Here is a 17,461-nt window from a genome sequence, read left to right on the forward strand (position 1 = left end):
TTTTCTTAATAATTATTTTATTTTATTTTATTTTATTTATTTCTTTTTTTCCCTACCTTTTATTCTGAGCCATGTGGAGGACAGGCTCTTGGAGCTCCAGCCAGGAGTCAGGGCTGTACCACTGAGGTGGGAGAGCCAACTTCAGGACACTGGTCCACAAGAGACCTCCCAGCTCCACGTCATATAAAACGGCCAAAAATCTTCCAGAGATCTCCATCTCAACGCCAAGACCCACTTCCACTCAACGACCAGCAAGCTACAGTGCTGGACACCCCATGCCAAACAACTAGCAAGACAGGAAAACAACGCCATCCATTACCACAGCGGCTGCCGAAAATCATAAGGCCACAGACACCCCAAAACACACCACAAGACGTGGACCTGCCCACCAGAAAGACAAGATCCAGCCTCATCCACCAGAACACAAGCACTAGTCCCCTCCACCAGGAAGCCTACACAACCCACTGAACCAACCTTAGCCACTGGGGACAGACACCAAAAACAATGGGAACTACGAACCCACAGCCTGCAAAAAGGAGACCCCAAACACAGTAAATTAAGCAAAATGAGAAGATAGAGAAACACACGGCAGATGAAGGAGCAAGGCAAAAATCCATCAGACCTAACAAATGAAAAGGAAATAGGCAGCTTACCTGAAAAAGAATTCAGAATAATGATAGTAAAGATGATTCAAAATCTTGGAAATAGGGCTTCCCTGGTGGCGCAGTGCTTGAGAGTCCGCCTGCCGATGCAGGGGACACGGGTTCATGACCCGGTCCGGGGAGATCCCACATGCTGCGGAGCGGCTGGTCCCATGAGCCATGGCCGCTGGGCCGGCGCGTCCGGAGCCTGTGCTCCACAACGGGAGAGGCCACAACAGTGAGAGGCCCGCGTACCGCAAAAAAAAAAAAAAAAAATCTTGGAAATAGAATGGAGAAAATAAAGGAAACGTTTAACAAGGACCTAGAAGAACTAAACAGCAGACAAACAAGTGAAGAACACCACAATAAATGAAATTAAAAATTCTCTAGAAGGGATCAGTAACAGAATAACTGAGGCAGAAGAACGGATAAGTGGCCTGGAAGATAAAAGAGTGGAAATAACTATTGCAGAGCAGAATAAAGAAAAAAGAATTAGGGCTTCCCTGGTGGCGCAGTGGTTGAGAGTCCGCCTGCCAATGCAGGGGACACGGGTTCGCGCCGCGGTCCGGGAGGATCCCGCGTGCTGCGGAGCGGCTGGGCCCGTGAGCCATGGCCTCTGGGCCTGCGCGTCCGGAGCCTGTGCTTCGCAACAGGAGAGGTCACAACAGTGAGAGGCCCGCATAACGCAAAAAAAAAAAAAAAAAAAAAAAAAAAAAACGAATTAAAAGAATTGAAGACAATCTCAGAGACCTCTGGGACAACATTAAACACACCAACATTCGAAATTTAGTGGTCCCAGAAGAAGAGGAAAAGAAAGGGAATGAGAAAATATTTCAAGAGATTATAAGTGAAAACTTCCCTAATATGGGAAAGGAAATAGTTAATCAAGTCCAGGGAGCAGAGAGTCCCATACAGAATAACTCCAAGGAGAAACACGCCAAGACACATATTAATCAAACTATCACAAATTAAATACAAAGAACAAATATTAAAAGCAGCAAGGGAAAAATAACACATAAGGGAATCCTCATAAGGTTAACAGCTGATCTTTCAGCAGAAACTCTGCCAGCCAGAAGGGAGTGGCAGGATATATTTAAAGTGAGTAAGGAGAAAAACCTACAACCAAGATTACTCTACCCAGCAAGGATCTCATTCAGATTTGATGAAGAAATTAAAACCTTTACAGACAAGCAAAACTAAGAGAACTCAGCACCACCAAACCAGCTTTACAACAAATGCTAAAGGAACTTCTCTAGGCAGGAAACACAACAGAAGGAAAAGACCTACAATAACAAACCCAAAACAATTAAGAAAATGGGAATAGGAACATACATATAGATAATTACCTTAAAGGTAAATGAACTAAATGCTCCAACCAGAAGACACAGGTTGGCTGAATGGATACAGAAACAAGAACCGTTTATATGCTGTCTACAATAGACCCACTTCAGACCTAGGGACACATACAGACTTAAAGTGAGGGGATGGAAAAAGATATTCCATGCAAATAGAAATCAAAAGAACGCTGGAGTAGTAATTCTCATATCAGACACAATACACTGTAAAACAAAGACTATTACAAGAGACAAAGAAGGACACTACATAATGATCAAGGGATCAATCAAAGAAGAAGATATAACAATTGTACATATTTATGCACCTAACAAAAGAGCACCTCAATACATAAGGCAAATACTAACAGCCATAAAAGGGGAAAGCGACAGTAACACACTCATAGTAGGGGACTTTAACACCCCACTTTCACCAATGGACAGATCATCCAAAATGAAAATAAATAAAGAAACACAAGCTATAAATGATACCTTAAACAAGATGGACTTAACTGGTATTTATAGGACATTCCATCCGTAAAAAACAGAATACACATTCTTCTCAAGTGCTCATGGAACATTCTCCAGGATAGATCATATCTTGGATCACAAATCAGGCCTTGGTAAATTTAAGAAAATTGAAATTGTATCAATTATCTTTTCCGACCACAACGCTATGAGACTAGATATCAATTACAGGAAAAAACCTGTAAGAAATACAAACACATGGAGGCTAAACAAACACTACTTAATAACCAAGAGATCACTGAAGAAATCAAAGAGGAAATCAAAAAATACCTAGACACAAATGACAAAGAAACACAACAACCCAAAACCGATGGGATGCAGCAAAAGCAGTTCTATGAAGGAAGTTTGCAGCAATACAATCCTACCTCAAGAAACGAGAAATCTCAAATAAACCACCTAACCTTACACCTAAAGCAATTAGAGAAAGAAAACAAAAAAACTCCAAAGCTAGCAGAAGGAAAGAAATCATAAAGATCAGATCAGAAATAAATGAACAAGAAATGAAGGAAACGATAGCAAAGATCAATAAAACTGAAAGCTGGTTCTTTGAGAAGATAAACAAAATTGATAAACCATTAGCCAGACTTATCAAGAAAAAAAGTGAGAAGATTCAAATCAATAGAATTAGAAATGAAGAAGGGGAAGAAACAACTGACACTACAAAAATACAAAGGATCATGGGAGATTACTACAAGCAACTCTACACCACTAAAATGGACAACCTGGAAGAAATGGACAAATTCTTAAAAATGCAAAACCTTGCGAGACTGAAACAGGAAGAAATAGAAAATATGAATAGACCAATCACAAGCACTGAAATTGAAACTGTGATTAAAAATCTTCCAACAAACAAAAGCCCAGGACCAGATGGCTTCACAGGCGAATTCTATCAAGCATTTAGAGAGGAGCTAACACCTATCCTTCTCAAACTCTTCCAAAATATAGCAGAGGGAGGAACACTCCTAAACTCATTCTACGAGGCCACCATCACTCTGATACCAAAACCAGACAAAAATGTCACAAAGAAAAAAAACTACAGGTCAATATCACTGATGAACATAGATGCAAAAATCCTCAACAAAATACTAGCAAACAGAGTCCAACAGCACATTAAAAGGATCATACACTATGATCCAGTGGGGTTTATCCCAGGAATGCAAGGATTCTTCAATATACGCAAATCAATCAACGTGATACACCATATTAACAAATGGAAGGAGAAAAACCAGATGATCATCTCAATAGATGCAGGGAAAGCTTTTGACAAAATTCAACACCCATTTATGATAAAGACCCTCCAGAAAGTAGGCATAGAGGGAACTTTCCTCAACATACTAAAGGCCATATATGACAAACCCACAGTGAACATTGTCCTCAATGGTGAAAAACTGAAACCATTTCCACTAAGATCAGGAACAAGACAAGGCTGCCCACTCTCACCACTCTTATTCAACATAGTTTTGGAAGTTTTAGCGATAGCAATCAGAGAAGAAAAAGAAATAAAAGGAATCCAAACCAGAAAAGAAGAAGTAAAGCTGTCACTGTTTGCAGATGACATGATACTATACATAGAGAATCCTAAAGATGCTACCAGAAAACTACTAGAGCTAATCAATGAATTTGGCAAAGTAGCAGGATACAAAATTAATGCACAGAAATCTCTGGCATTCCAATACACTAACGATGAAAAACCTGAAAGTGAAATCAAGAAAACACTCCCATTTACCACTGCAACAAAAAGAATAAAATATCTAGGAATAAACCTACCTAAGGAGACAAAAGACCTGTATGCAGAAAATTATAAGACACTGATCAAAGAAATTAAAGATGATACAAATAGATAGAGAGATGTACCATGTCCTTGGATTGCAAGAATCAGCATTGTGAAAATGACTCTACTACCCAAAGCAATCTACAGATTCAATGCAATCCCTATCAAACTACCACAGGCATTTTTCACAGAACTAGAACAAAAAATTTCACAATTTGTATGGAAACACAAAAGACCCTGAATAGCCAAAGCAATCTTGAGAAAGAAAAAGGAAGCTGGAGGAATCAGGCTCCCTGACTTCAGACTATACTACAAAGGTACAGTGATCAAGACAGTATGGTACTGGCTCAGAAACAGAAATATAGATCAATGAAATAGGATAGAAAGTCCCGAGATAAACCCATGCACATATGGTCACCTTAACTTTGATAAAGGAGGCAAGAATATACAGTGGAGAAAAGACAGCCTCTTCAATAAGTGGTGCTGGGAAAACTGGACAGCTACATGTAAAAGAATGAAATTAGAACATTTCCTAACACCATACACAAAAATAAACTCAAAATGGATTAAAGACCTAAATGTAAAGCCAGACACCATCAAACTCTTAGAGGAAAACATAGGCAGAACACTCTATGACATAAATCACAGCAAGATCCTTTTTGACCCACCTCCTAAAGAAATGGAAATAAAAACAAAAATAAACAAATGGGACCTAATGAAAATTCCAAAGCTTTTGCACAGCAAAGGAAACCATAAACAAGATGAAAAAACAGCCCTCAGAATGGGAGAAAATAGTTGCAAATGAAGCAACAGACAAAGGATTAATCTCTGAAACATACAAGCAACTCATGCAGCTCAATATGAAAAAAACAAACAACCCAATCCAAACATGGGCAGAAGACCTAAATAGACATTTCTCCAAAGAAGACATACAGATCGCCAAAAGACACATGAAAGAATGCTCAACATCATTAACCATTAGAGAAATGTAAATCAAAACTAAAATGCGATATCATCTCACACTGGTCAGAATGGCCATCATCAAAAAATCTACGAACAGTAAATGCTGGAGAGGGTGTGGAGAAAAGGGAACCCTCTTGCACTGTTGGTGGGAATGTAAGTTGATACAGCCACTATGGGGAACAGTATGGAGGTTCCCTAAAAAACTAAAAATAGAACTACCCTACGACCCAGTAATCCCACTCCTGGGCATATACCCTGAGAAAACCGTAATTCAAAAAGAGTCACGTACCAAAATGTTCACTGCACCTCTATTTACAATAGCCAGGAAGTGGAATCAACCTAAGTATCCATCAACAGATGAAGGGATAAAGAAGATGTGGCACATATATACAGCGGAATATTACTCAGCCATAAAAAGGAACGAAACTGCAGTATTTGTATTGAGGTGGATGGACCTACAGTCTGTCATACAGCGTGAAGTAAGTCAGAAAAAGAAAAACAAATACCGTATGCTAACACATATATATGGAATCTAAAAAAAAAAGAATGGTCATGAAGAACCTAGCGGCAAGACGGGAATAAAAATGCAGACCTACTGGAGAATGGACTTGAGGATACGGGGAGGGGGACGGGTAAGCTTGGACAAAGTGGAAGAGTGGCATGGGCATACATACAGTACTAAACGTAAAATAGATAGCTAGTGGGAAGCAGCCGCAAAGCACAGGGTGATCAGCTTGGTGCTTTGTGACCACCTACAGTGGTGGGATAGGGAGGGTGGGAGGGAGGGGGATGCAAGAGGGAAGAGATATGGGGACATATGTATATGTATAACTGAATCACTTTGTTATAAAGCAGAAACAAACACACCATTGTAAAGCAATTATACTCCAATAAAGATGTTAAAAAAATCAAAAAAAAGAAAAAAAGAAAATACACCATAGACAAAAGCAACAATATAAAAAAACATAGCTAGAAAGAAACCATACAAAAATGTATATAATCTACATGGAGGCAACAATAAGAATTTCCTGATTGACTTAGGAAAAAGAAGTCTCAACCAGAATAGTATGTTATGCGTATTCGTGAGGCACAGATATTGTAAGAATATCGATTTTCCTTAATTCAGATTTAGTACCTTTTCCATAGCAGCTGATGACAATCAAACATGGGCTACTGTTTCCTGTACCCAAAATCAACCATGGAAACATTACAGAAGGAGTAAAGAAAAAACATTAACAAACGCAAAAACACAAAACTAAATAATCCCTGAGGGGCAATAAGTCGCCAATGAACTAGAACCTGAGTGTGGGCAGGTAGGGGGATGCCCTGAATTTGAGACAGGTCTGTAGCCTGCAAGAGAGGCAGATGACAGGATTGATTAGAGAAAAGCCTTTAAACTTGAGCCCTTGATTCTTCCACTGTGCTCTGGGACCATGACTCTCCACTGCTTCACTGAAGGAACGTGAGGCAGCATTTCAGAGCCCGCATGCCAGGAGCATGGGACACCAAAGATTGGGCTGGTTGTGGCAGTATGGTCCACAGGCTGTGAAATAACCATCTGAAACTTTGTTAGTGGATGGCGACTGGCCTTTTTAAATGATCATCTTAATAGAACTATCACACACGGACTCAAAGAGAAAAGCAAGTAACACAGTAGTTGTACAAAAGGACAGAAATTCATTTCTGAACTTCTGGGCAATGCCCCTGATGTCAACAAAGAGAGACCACAGTGAGAAATGTCAGGCTAAGGCGCCCCTTCACTAACTCCTCTGGGATTCTGTGGGGCATGGTTGGGGACAGGGATGGATTCATACCAGAGAAGGAAGGAATCGCAGGCCCTGCCAGCAGTCAACGTGACGACCTTGAGTGAGACCTGACGGGCTCCGAACCACAGAAGACAGTCTCGCCTCCTTTCCCCTCAGCTCATCTTACCTGCAGCAGCCATCTCTGGGAGGCTCCAGGCATAAGTGTCCAGATGAGATGTGCCTGCACTTCACACCAGCAGTCTCAGGGAGCTGATGTCTTTGATGTGAGGCCTTGGCCTCAGGTCAGCAGACGGGAGGTAGCCCAGCACCTACAGGGAGTCAAGAGAAGACACTGAGGGAGGACTGAGAGCACCATCCACCATAGAAGAGGGGGCCCCAAAGAGCCCTCACTGTCAGTCTCGGGGGACCCAAGCATGGCTGTGAGGCTCAGGCCCCCAGATACTTCCGGCTGGGGGTGCCGACAGAAATGAGAGCCAAGGTGTGACGCCTGCTGACTCAGCTCAGCAGAGGGAAAAGTCCTAGGACCTGCCAAGAGTCAATGAAAGGCCCTCGTGCCAGGCCTGTGGGAAGCTCCCCCGGAACCACCCCCCACCTCCCGTCCCGCCCGTCCCCGCCCCGCCCCTGCTGTGCTCCTGGAACCCAGATGCGCATGACCGGATGTGACGTCCTCCTACGCACACGGTGGGGGCGACGCCATTGTTGAGAGCTGCCGTCCGGCGAGGGTGAGCCGCGGGAGGCATCCCACATCTCTTCAGGTGTCAAAGTGTGAGATAACCCCAGTTAGAAGTGCGGGGACGCCCGCGACACCCCCAATCCCCTTTCCCTCTGAAAAGAGGCGGCCACACAGGCCCCGCCCACCCCGCCCCTGCTCTCGGCCTGAGAGGCTCGGGCCTGGCCGTTAGGCCCGAAGTCCATCCGCTTCCCCCGTGGGGTCTCGGGCAAGGAAGGCCTCGCTCTGAGGCTGGTGGACCCTGGCTCACCTCAGTTGAGGGAGCGTCCCAGGCCCTGTGAATGACGGGACCCCTGTGGGGACCGAGGGGCTCCACACCCCAAAATGGCGGCCACGCAGACCCCGCCCCTGACGTCGGCCTGGGAGCCTCCGGGCAGGTCTAAAGACTGAGGGGCTCCCTCAGTGCGAACGCGGACGGACAGACGGACGCGGGAGACCCAGGGAGGAGGGAACCTTGTTCTGAGGGGCTGGCCGCAGGTCAGCAGAGGGAGGATTTCCAGGGCACGGGAGGAGTCAGGGTGAGGACCGTCCTCCCCGTCGCAAGGGCACCTCAGAACCCCTCCCCTGTTGTCAGCCGCTTCCTTCTGGCCACACGCGGAGAAGGGAAGGCTGCTGTCTGAGAGGGGAGGTGCAGGCCAGCAGAAGGCGCGTCCCTAAGCACTGCCAAGAGTCAGCCCAAGCCCTTGAGTGAGGGCCAGTGGGGCCGCCAGCCACAGGGCCTCGACCTGTCTGCCGCACGCTGCAGGCTTGGTAAAACTCTGCCACGTGCGGCCGCCTGGTCACCCTCACTGGCTCCTAGTGAGACTCAGGGAGGTGCCGGCACTGGTGCGAGCAGATGGCCCTCGGGGCAAGAGAGGAGCTCCAGGCTGCACCGGCCGTCCAGGGAGGACCCCGAGTGAGGACTAAGGGAGTCACCCACCCCGAAGAGAAGGGACCAGAGAGAACATGGCCTCTCCCCTCCTGTCAACCCTTAAACTCCCAAGAAAGGACTGTCAGGCCGAGCCTGCCCGTAATTTCCTCTGCCAGGTCCAAGGGAGGTTAGAGCTTTGTTCTGGAGGGGCAGCCACGAGGCAGCAGAAGGGAGGGTCCCAGGGCCCTTCGGTGGTGGGCTGAACGCTCCCTCCTTTCCTCCTCCTGGGTGTCACGGAGGATGGTGGTGTCAACTTCAGAGCAGCAGAGGGCATGGGGTGGGGGGGGGTGGGGGAGTCTTGCCAACAACTGTCATCCTGACTCTGAACGGGAACCGCGGGGACCTACCTCCCCTGCCAGCCCCCACTGTCACCCCCGTACCGCCCAGGCAGGGCTGGCTGGCTGTGCCCCAAGGCTCACTCGACCGTCCTCCACAGGGCTCTCAGGGGACAGGCTGAGCAGGAGAACGGGAGCCCTGTGGGTCCTCGGGCAGTGCCCTCAAGGACCCTGCAGAGGCGGCCTTGGTTAAAGCCAGGGAGGACTCTCCCCGCTGAAGGTGCTCACAGCATCTCCTTGTCCCTCCCCCAGGTGCCCTCGTTGCCTGCCTTCCTGCCCACGCTCCCGCCTGCTGGCCCTGACCTGTGTCATCATGCCTCGAGGCCGGAAGAACAAGCGCCATGCCCAGAAGAAACGCTGCCAGGCCCGGGGGGAGACTCAGAGGCTCAAGGGTGCCCAGGCCACTGAGGCGGCGGCGGCGGCAGAGATAGAAGAGTCGCCCTCCTCCCCCGCTTCTGTTTCTCGGGGTACTTCCCCGAGCTCCTCTGTTGCTGGCACTCGCCAGGAGCCTCAGGGAGGCCCAGCCACGCGCTCTCGTGCTGCAGGGGTTTCATGCCCAGGATCTGAAGAGGGTGCCCAGAGCCAAGATGAGAAAAGTGCAAGTACCGCCCAGGCAGCACCTTCCATTCACAGCACTTACAGAGATCGTCTGACCAGGCAGGCCAATAAGTTGGGGCAGTTCCTGCTGGATAAGTACAAGATGAAGGAGCTCATCTCGCAGGCAGCACTGCTGGAGGTGGTCAACAAGAAGTACAAGAAGCACTTCCCTGAGATCCTCAGGAGAGCCTCTGAGTGCATGGAGCTGGTCTTTGGCCTCGATCTGAAGGAAGTCGACCCCAGCAGTCACTCCTACGCCCTCATCAACAAGCTGGGCATGTGCAGCGAGGGAAGTCTGAGTGATGAGTCGGGGCAGCCCACGTCCGGTCTCCTGATGGCTATCCTGGGCAAGATCTTCGAGAACGGCAACCGGGCCACTGAGGAGGAGTTCTGGGATTTCCTCAATTCATTGGGTTTCTATGCTGGGAGGAGCCACTTGATCTTTGGGGAGCCCAGGAGGCTCATCAGCAAGTATTTCCTGCAGCAGAAGTACCTGACGTACCGCCAGGTGCCCAACAGCGATCCCCCGCGCTATGAGTTCCTGTGGGGCCCGAGAGCCCACGCTGAAACCAGCAAGATGGAAGTGCTGGAGTATATGGCCAAGATCAATGATACCGTCCCCAGGGCCTTCCCAGATCTCTATGAGGAGGCTATGAAAGATGAGGTAGAGAGAGCGAGAGTGAGAGCCGCGGCCAGGGCTGCAGCTGTTGCTGAGCGCAGAGCACGTTCCAGGGCCAAGGCCCGCAGGTCCTCCCACGTGTAGGGAGGGAGGCCGCGGGCAGACTGCTCACTTTGTTTTGGAAGAGAGCAGTCAGGCTCCTAAATAGTGCAGAGTAGTAGGGGTGGAGGGAACAAAGTATAGATCTCATTTATCTTCCTGTTTTAAACTAGTAACTTCTATATATTATTGATTGATTGATTTAGGTTTTTTCAAATGTTTTTTTCTTGTAATAGTGTGTTTTCTTAAGAATACGAATACGTGAATGACATTACTTGCATACTTATTGCTGTTTAAACAGTTCTAAAGTTACAGTTTTGGTATATATAAAAGAAATTCACAAACCATCTATATTTTCTGTATGATCCAGAAGTAGAAAACATGGCAGTGCAATAGAGATTTTCATGGAAATGTGAAAGGCGACCACAGAAAATATTTAGAAACAAAAAATGGAGAAAACAGAGTAAAAGGTATTTAATTCGTAGTTTGCCTTATTTCTTTGAAACTTTCTTTTGGTAGAAATAAAAGATACTTTGACTGATTTAGCTCATTTGTGAGTATTTGTTTCTTTTGTCCTAGTGCACTGCATATTCTCTGCCACCTACTGGATTAAAAATAAACTCTGATGGGAGGGTGGTATTTTGGGGGTTCATAATCATATCATAACTGCCACTCATCAAAAACCCAGTATTTCTTAATGAGTATGCCACTGCTTTCCATGTAGTACATAACATTCCAGCATTCATGCAGGATAGGATTTAGCAGACTCCCTTTATAGGTGAATAACTTGCAAATTTCTCAAGTTCACAAGACTGATTAAGGGACCTTGCTGGGTCTAGTCCCCTGGTCTGGAATCGTCTAGAGCCTACACTCTTCCACTCCTCCCAGCCTAAGCCAGACCTTACGTCTTTTAATTCATTTTTCTTCTCACCACTCCAAAATGTATCTCATGGGATAAAAGGGGCCCTGTTCCCAAAGCACTGTTGTGGAATACAGTAATAGTAACGCTGAATAAGTGAATGGTATAAATAAAAAAGAAATTTTTGGTGACAATGGGGTCTTCTACATATGCAACGTCAGATACCCTGAAAAGATCAGCATCTCCTCATTTACTCTTCAAGTTTCTCAGGGACATAAAAGCCTTGGTTTAAGAGCTGTGTCCTCAGGTCAGTGGAGGGAGGAGTCCCAGCCTCTGAGAGTTACTCGAGGTGAGGGCCTTAGAACAGAAGGGGGCCCCACAAGGTATACCCTGCTTTCTCCCTTCTGTGGCCATGCGCAGAGCTGTGTGTCTGAAGGTACCCCTTCTCCTCCTCCGGGGCAAGGGTGGAGAGGCTCTCAGGGAGGTGGGTTCCTTGGTCTTGTGGCAGCACCTCCAGTTCTGCCCAGCTCGGAGACCCTAACAGGCCTTAATTTGCTTCAGGGTGAGGACACTGGGTGCTGACGAGTGGACTCCCCATAACAAAGGGGGACCACACAGAGGCCCCTGGCAGGGGTAGCCAGGGAATAGGTCCCTTACCTCCCCTTCTGGTGTCTCAGGAAGGTGAAAGCCTTGGCCTGAGGCTGGCAGACAGACAGTAGGGAGGGTGGAGTCCCATATGCTACCTGAAGTCAAGGTAAGAAACCTGAGTTAGGACTGAGGGGCCACTGACTCCAGAAGAGTGGGGCCTTGTAAAATCCTGCTCCTCAGAAGACCCCAACAGCTCCGGACAGATCTGGTTCATCCTGACTTCCAATTCAGAATTTCCAAGAAGGTAATGCCTTTGTTCCGACGAGCACAGCTTCAGGGGAGTGGAGGGTGGAGGCCTGGGTCTGGTCAGGCCTCACGATGAGGACCCTGAATGAGGAGCAAGAGGACCACTCACTCCAGAACAGAGGAGAATGCAGAGTCCCACCCCTGACGTCAGCCCCAGGAGGCCCAGGACAACGCTTTCTGGCTGACGTGCCCCCTCTTTCCACTGGGGGTGGTCTCAGGGAGGCGAGGGCCTTGGTCTATGGGGAACAGCCTCACTCAGTAGAGACTGGAAATCTAGTGTCTCTAAATGGGGATAGAGGGACTCCACGTAGAACACAGCCCTGCCACTGCACGCCTCCCCTTGGCAAAGCCAGGAATGTTGGCATGATGCGCCCCACACCTTTCCTTTTAGAGCGTCTCAGGTAGATGAGGCACTTGGTCTCAGGGGCTAGCCTCAGGTGAGCACAGGGAGGAATTCCAGGTCATGCCAAGAGCCAAGCACAGGACCACGAGGACTGAGGGAACCACCCAAATCATAAAAGTGGGGACGCCACAGAATCCCTCCCTTACTGTCGGCCATGAGTGACCACAGGCAGTCATGCCCACGTGAGGCAACCCTCACATCCTCCTAGGTGGTCTCAGGGAATTAAAGGCTGCAGTATGAGAGCACAGGCCTCTCTAGGTCACGGGAAGAGTCAGCGTAAGGGCTCCGAGTGAGGACCAAGGGGAACACTCAACCGAAAAGAGAGAGGAACACATGCACAGCCCCGCCACCCTCTCGGCCCTGGGAAGCCCCAGGCAGGGGCAGTTCCATGTGTCACCCACTTGCTTCCAGCTCCGGAGGACTCAGGTCAGTAGAGGGAAGAGTCCCAGATCCTGACAGACTGAGGACTACTGAGGTCACAGACCCCAGCAAAGTGGAGCCCGGAGAATCCTGCCCTCTGCTGTTAGTCCTCAGAAGCCCCTGAGAAATAGCTGTGGCTACACGTGGCCTACTCTGACTTCTACTTCTGGGGACTCAGGGTGGTGAGGACTTTGCTCTGAGGCTGGCTGACTCAGCATAGGGGAAATTTCCAGGTTGTGCTAGGAGTTGGGGTGAGGACCTAAGGCTGGAGTGGAGCGTGAAAACCATAACAATGGGGGCAGCACATCATCTCTCCCCTGCTGTCAGTCCTGGGAGACGCCTGGATAGATGTCAGGCCGAGCAGAGGCAACCCTTAACTCCTCCCGGGGTGACACAGAAGTGAGCACAGTAATAGGTGAAGAGAGGGAGAAATTATAGGTCTTCCCAGGAGTCAAACCGAGGAGGCTGGGCTTCCCTTCGGGTGGCGCAGTGGTTGAGAATCTGCCTGCCAATGCAGGGGACACGGGTTCGAGCCCTGGTCTGGGAAGACCCCACATGCCGCGGAGCAAGTAGGCCCGTGAGCCACAATTACTGAGCCTGCGTGTCTGGAGCCTGTGCTCCGCAACAAGAGAGGCTGCGATAGTGAGAGGCCCCGCGCACCGCGATGAGGAGTGGCCCTCACTTGCCGCAACTGGTGAAAGCCCTCGCACAGAAACGAAGACCCAACACAGCTATAAATAAATAAATTTTAAAAAATTAAAAAAAAAAAAAAAAAAAAAAACCGAGGAGGCTGCGTGAGGACTGGTGCGGCCGACCATCATAAGGCCTGGGTTTGCCTGCCACAGCTTTCTGCCTTCAGAGACCACAGGTAGATGTGGGAAATCAGGCTACCCTCACCTTCTTCTATTGGGTCTCAGAGAGCTGTGGGCCTTTCTATGAGCACATGTCCTCAGGTAAAGAGAGAGGAGCCACAGGCCTTCCCAGGACTCAAACTGAGAACCCTGAGTGACGACTAAGGGGAACATGCCCCACCCCCTGAGCTGTGGGGACGACCAAGAGTCTAGCCTTGCCCCTGCTTTCAGCACTTGAAGGCTCAGGACAGAGCAGTCAGGCCGAGGCTCCTTTACATCAGGTCTAAGGGAGGTGAGATCCTCAGCCTGAAGGTAAAGCCATTAGAGGGCAGAAGGGTGGGTCCCAGGCCCTACGTGAAGCCAACTGAGAGCAGTGAATAGGGACTGAGGACCCAGTGATCCCAGGAGAGAAAGGACTCCACAGAGCTGTCAGCACTGGGTTCCCCCGTCAGGGCGGTGAGCTGGGGCACCCCTCACTTCCTCCTCATGGGTCTCCGGGACCACCGAGGTGTCAACAGCAGAGCAACAGAGGGGAGGAAGCCCAGGCCCTGGCTGCCGTCCACCTAAAGATCCTGAAGATGAACTGAGCGGACTCCCCGCCCTAGAACACGGAAGGTCCCACTGGCAGCCCCTTCTGTCACCCCCGTACCGCCCAGGCAGGGCTGGCTGGCTGTGCCCCAAGGCTCACTCGACCGTCCTCCACAGGGCTCTCAGGGGACAGGCTGAGCAGGAGAACAGGAGCCCTGTGGGTCCTCGGGCAGTGCCCTCAAGGACCCTGCAGAGGCGGCCTTGGTTAAAGCCAGGGAGGACTCTCCCCGCTGAAGGTGCTCACAGCATCTCCTTGTCCCTCCCCCAGGTGCCCTCGTTGCCTGCCTTCCTGCCCACACTCCCGCCTGCTGGCCCTGACCCGTGTCATCATGCCTCGAGGCCGGAAGAGCAAGCGCCGTGCCCAGGAGAAACGCCGCCAGGCCAGGGGGAGACTCAGAGTCTCAAGGGTATCCAGGCCACTGAGGCGGCGGCGGCGGCGGCAGAGATAGAAGAGTCGCCCTCCTCCCCCGCTTCTGTTTCTCGGGGTTCTCCCCCGAGCTCCCCTGCTGCTGGCACTCGCCAGGAGCCTCAGGGAGGCCCAGCCACGAGCTCTCGTGCTGCAGGGGTTTCATGCCCAGGATCTGAAGAGGGTGCCCAGAGCCAAGGTGAGGATAGCGAGTCACAGATGAGCGGGCCTGCCCCATCCTGGACGGTTCGCCTTTCCCTCCCCTACCTGGACACTGGTGGTTGCAGCATGCCCAGAGATCCTCCCTCTCGTGGTCAAGGACCACTGCTAGGTTTCCAGCCGTACCTGGACCAAGCAAGACAAAACCGCCAGCACAGGTTGACGCAGGCGCACCAAGACCTAAAAGGTGACTCAAGGTAACCCCGGGTTCATTATGCCTCATTTGTAATAACTTAGCATTGCGGCTTTTGCTTCCCTGCCCCACCCCATGGGTTCTGCTTGGGTGCTTACGGGTAAGTGCCTGCATACTAGCAGGAAAGTTATATAACCTAAAGCTGTCAATCGATTTGTCACTCAAATAACACAGGACACAGGGAGGGACCACCACTCTACAAAACACAGCCCTACCCCATTGCGGGGCTGCTTCTGGTTTCCAGACAGCCCGCTCTCCTGCTTTCTCGGGAGTGTACTTTTGCTCTGCTTAACTGAACTCTTGCTACTTAAAACTGCTCTACGCCTCTCGATTGAATTCTTCCTCCTTGGGAGGGCAAGAACCAAGGAAATCGCCATTCTGCTGGTGACAATATGGATCACATATCCATTACTTTTATCAGGTACAAGTTAAAGTTTTGATATTTCATAAAACAAATTTAGAAACCTTCCATTTTTTTACGACCTAGAACAAGAAAACACAGCAATGGAAGAGGGATTTCCATGGAACTGTGAATAGACTCGGCAGTAAAATAATGTGGGTCAAGTAAAAAAGAAAAGAGAAAGAGTAAATGGTGGTACATTTTTGGTTTCTCTTATTCTTTTAGTGCTTCTTTTTGTAAAATTGAAAGATGTTTTCTTAGGTTATTCAAGATTGTGAGAGAAATTAAACAATAATAAAGTAGACATCCTTCTCGTTGCCACTCTTATTCCCAACCATTAATTGAGCATCTACTCTTTGGAAGGCTCCATGGCAGAACTGGGGATGGTAAGAAAAAGAAGACTGAGCCACTGTCCACAGAACTTTAGAGCCTAGGAGCTGCTGCCATATCAAGAAGATGGTGAGACACGCTCTAAGACCTAAATAAATGACAAGTTAAAACAAGGGGTGAGAAAGAGGAGGTTCCAGATGAGAGCAGTCAAGCGTAAATGCTCTGAAGCAAGGAAGTCTGGAGCTTTGGGACACTGCAGTTCCCTTGAGGAGGTGACTTTAAGTTAGGCGGGATGGTGGGCTAAATGGGGCTGAGTGAATTGTGGTGGGGGAGGGTGGGACCCTTAGATGGTGGGCCTCAGAGTTGAGAGACTCAAGACTGGAATGGAAGATTACCCTGAATTTTTACTTTGGGACTGTGGGTAAAACAGAGAGAATCTCCACCCGGGGCAGGAATAAAATGGGTTCCGTGTCCCTGTCCCAGTGCAGGTGAACACAGTGCACAAACTAGGTGTTTGAATCCCATCGCCTCCAGGGAGTTTCCGAGAAACAAGGAGGGTACTTCCTTGAAGTGAGATGTCAAGAAGCCACTGTGATAGCACTCTTTGCACTGGGGTCAAAGGGCCAGAGGCCACGCCATTAAAGGGATGTTCTACTACTTATCTTAAGTGTAATCTGGGGAACTCCAAATGAAGGCTACATTTTTGGTGGTGGTGGTGAAATTATAATGAAAATAGGGGTGGTTTGGATGAAAAGGCACCTGGGAGGGAAGTTGTTGGTCCTTGACGCAAATTCTAGAACCTCTGAGTGGCATCCAGCTGGGAGAGATTCCTCTACACTCAAATGACATATTTACAAATGGGGAAATCTTACATAGTTTTACTGTCTAAGCAGTTTTGCTCGTTCCAAAGGTGCTGCGTAGTTTCTGACATCTCATGAGATTAAAGAAAAAAATCCCCAGGAGTTGGTATTATGGTCTGGGGTCATAGTTATCGCAGTAATAAATGCCATTCTTGAGAGACCACTGTTGCAAGTGCTTTACAAACATCACGTATATTACAATAGCTCTATATGATCAGACTCACTTTGCAGATGATGAACTTGCAGTTTTCTCAAGTTCACAAGACTTGTGACAGAGCTGGGAATAGACCCTTGGTCTGAATTCCTCTAGAGGCCACACTGTTTCACTCTTCCCAGCCTGAGGCAGACCTAGTATCCTTTAGTTCACTTGTCTCCTCACTACTTCAAACTCTATTTCAGGCAATTTAAAAAAAAAAAAAAAGGAAGCAAGCAAACAAAAAACCCTGTAGCCAAAGTACTATAAACAGTCCTGATGAAGGAAAGTTAATACAAGAATAAACCATAATTTGGGGATTGTCTGTGGGCTTCATTTATCTAGAGTCCTCCTGCCCCTCGCTCCAGGGTTCCTTGAAAGCTCACTGCCCTGGTCCCAGCACGTGTGTTCAGCTCCAGCACTTTCCCACATTAGAGCTCCTTTCTCCTGAGACTTCCCCAGTGTGCCCTCAAGTCCAACTCTGGAATCTGTTAATGGTGCTTTGAGACTGGCCTCCGAATAAATACACCAATGAGTGAGCTTACCTAGGAGGTC

General features: G+C 48.5%; 2 protein-coding genes across 2 annotated transcripts in view; one reads left to right on the plus strand and one right to left on the minus strand.

The window, feature by feature from the left end:
- Positions 1–17,461, minus strand: part of LOC309796612 (uncharacterized protein) — an 863,921-nt gene that overhangs the window by 505,079 nt on the left and 341,381 nt on the right. Inside the window, exon 7 of the mRNA XM_082609846.1 lies at positions 7,167–7,308. Coding sequence (XP_082465972.1) covers positions 7,228–7,308 — 81 coding nt within the window. The 3' untranslated portion in view covers positions 7,167–7,227. The remainder of the gene's footprint in view (positions 1–7,166; positions 7,309–17,461) is intronic.
- LOC309796939 (melanoma-associated antigen B4-like) lies at positions 9,289–10,335 on the plus strand (the record flags this gene model as incomplete). Its single annotated transcript, XM_082610341.1, has 1 exon — positions 9,289–10,335. One exon carries the CDS (start codon positions 9,289–9,291, stop codon positions 10,333–10,335), a length of 1,047 nt encoding a protein of 348 aa, XP_082466467.1.

Source organism: Mesoplodon mirus, assembly GCF_964341445.2.
Source record: "Mesoplodon mirus genome assembly, chromosome: X".
Taxonomy (NCBI): Eukaryota; Metazoa; Chordata; class Mammalia; order Artiodactyla; family Ziphiidae; genus Mesoplodon; species Mesoplodon mirus.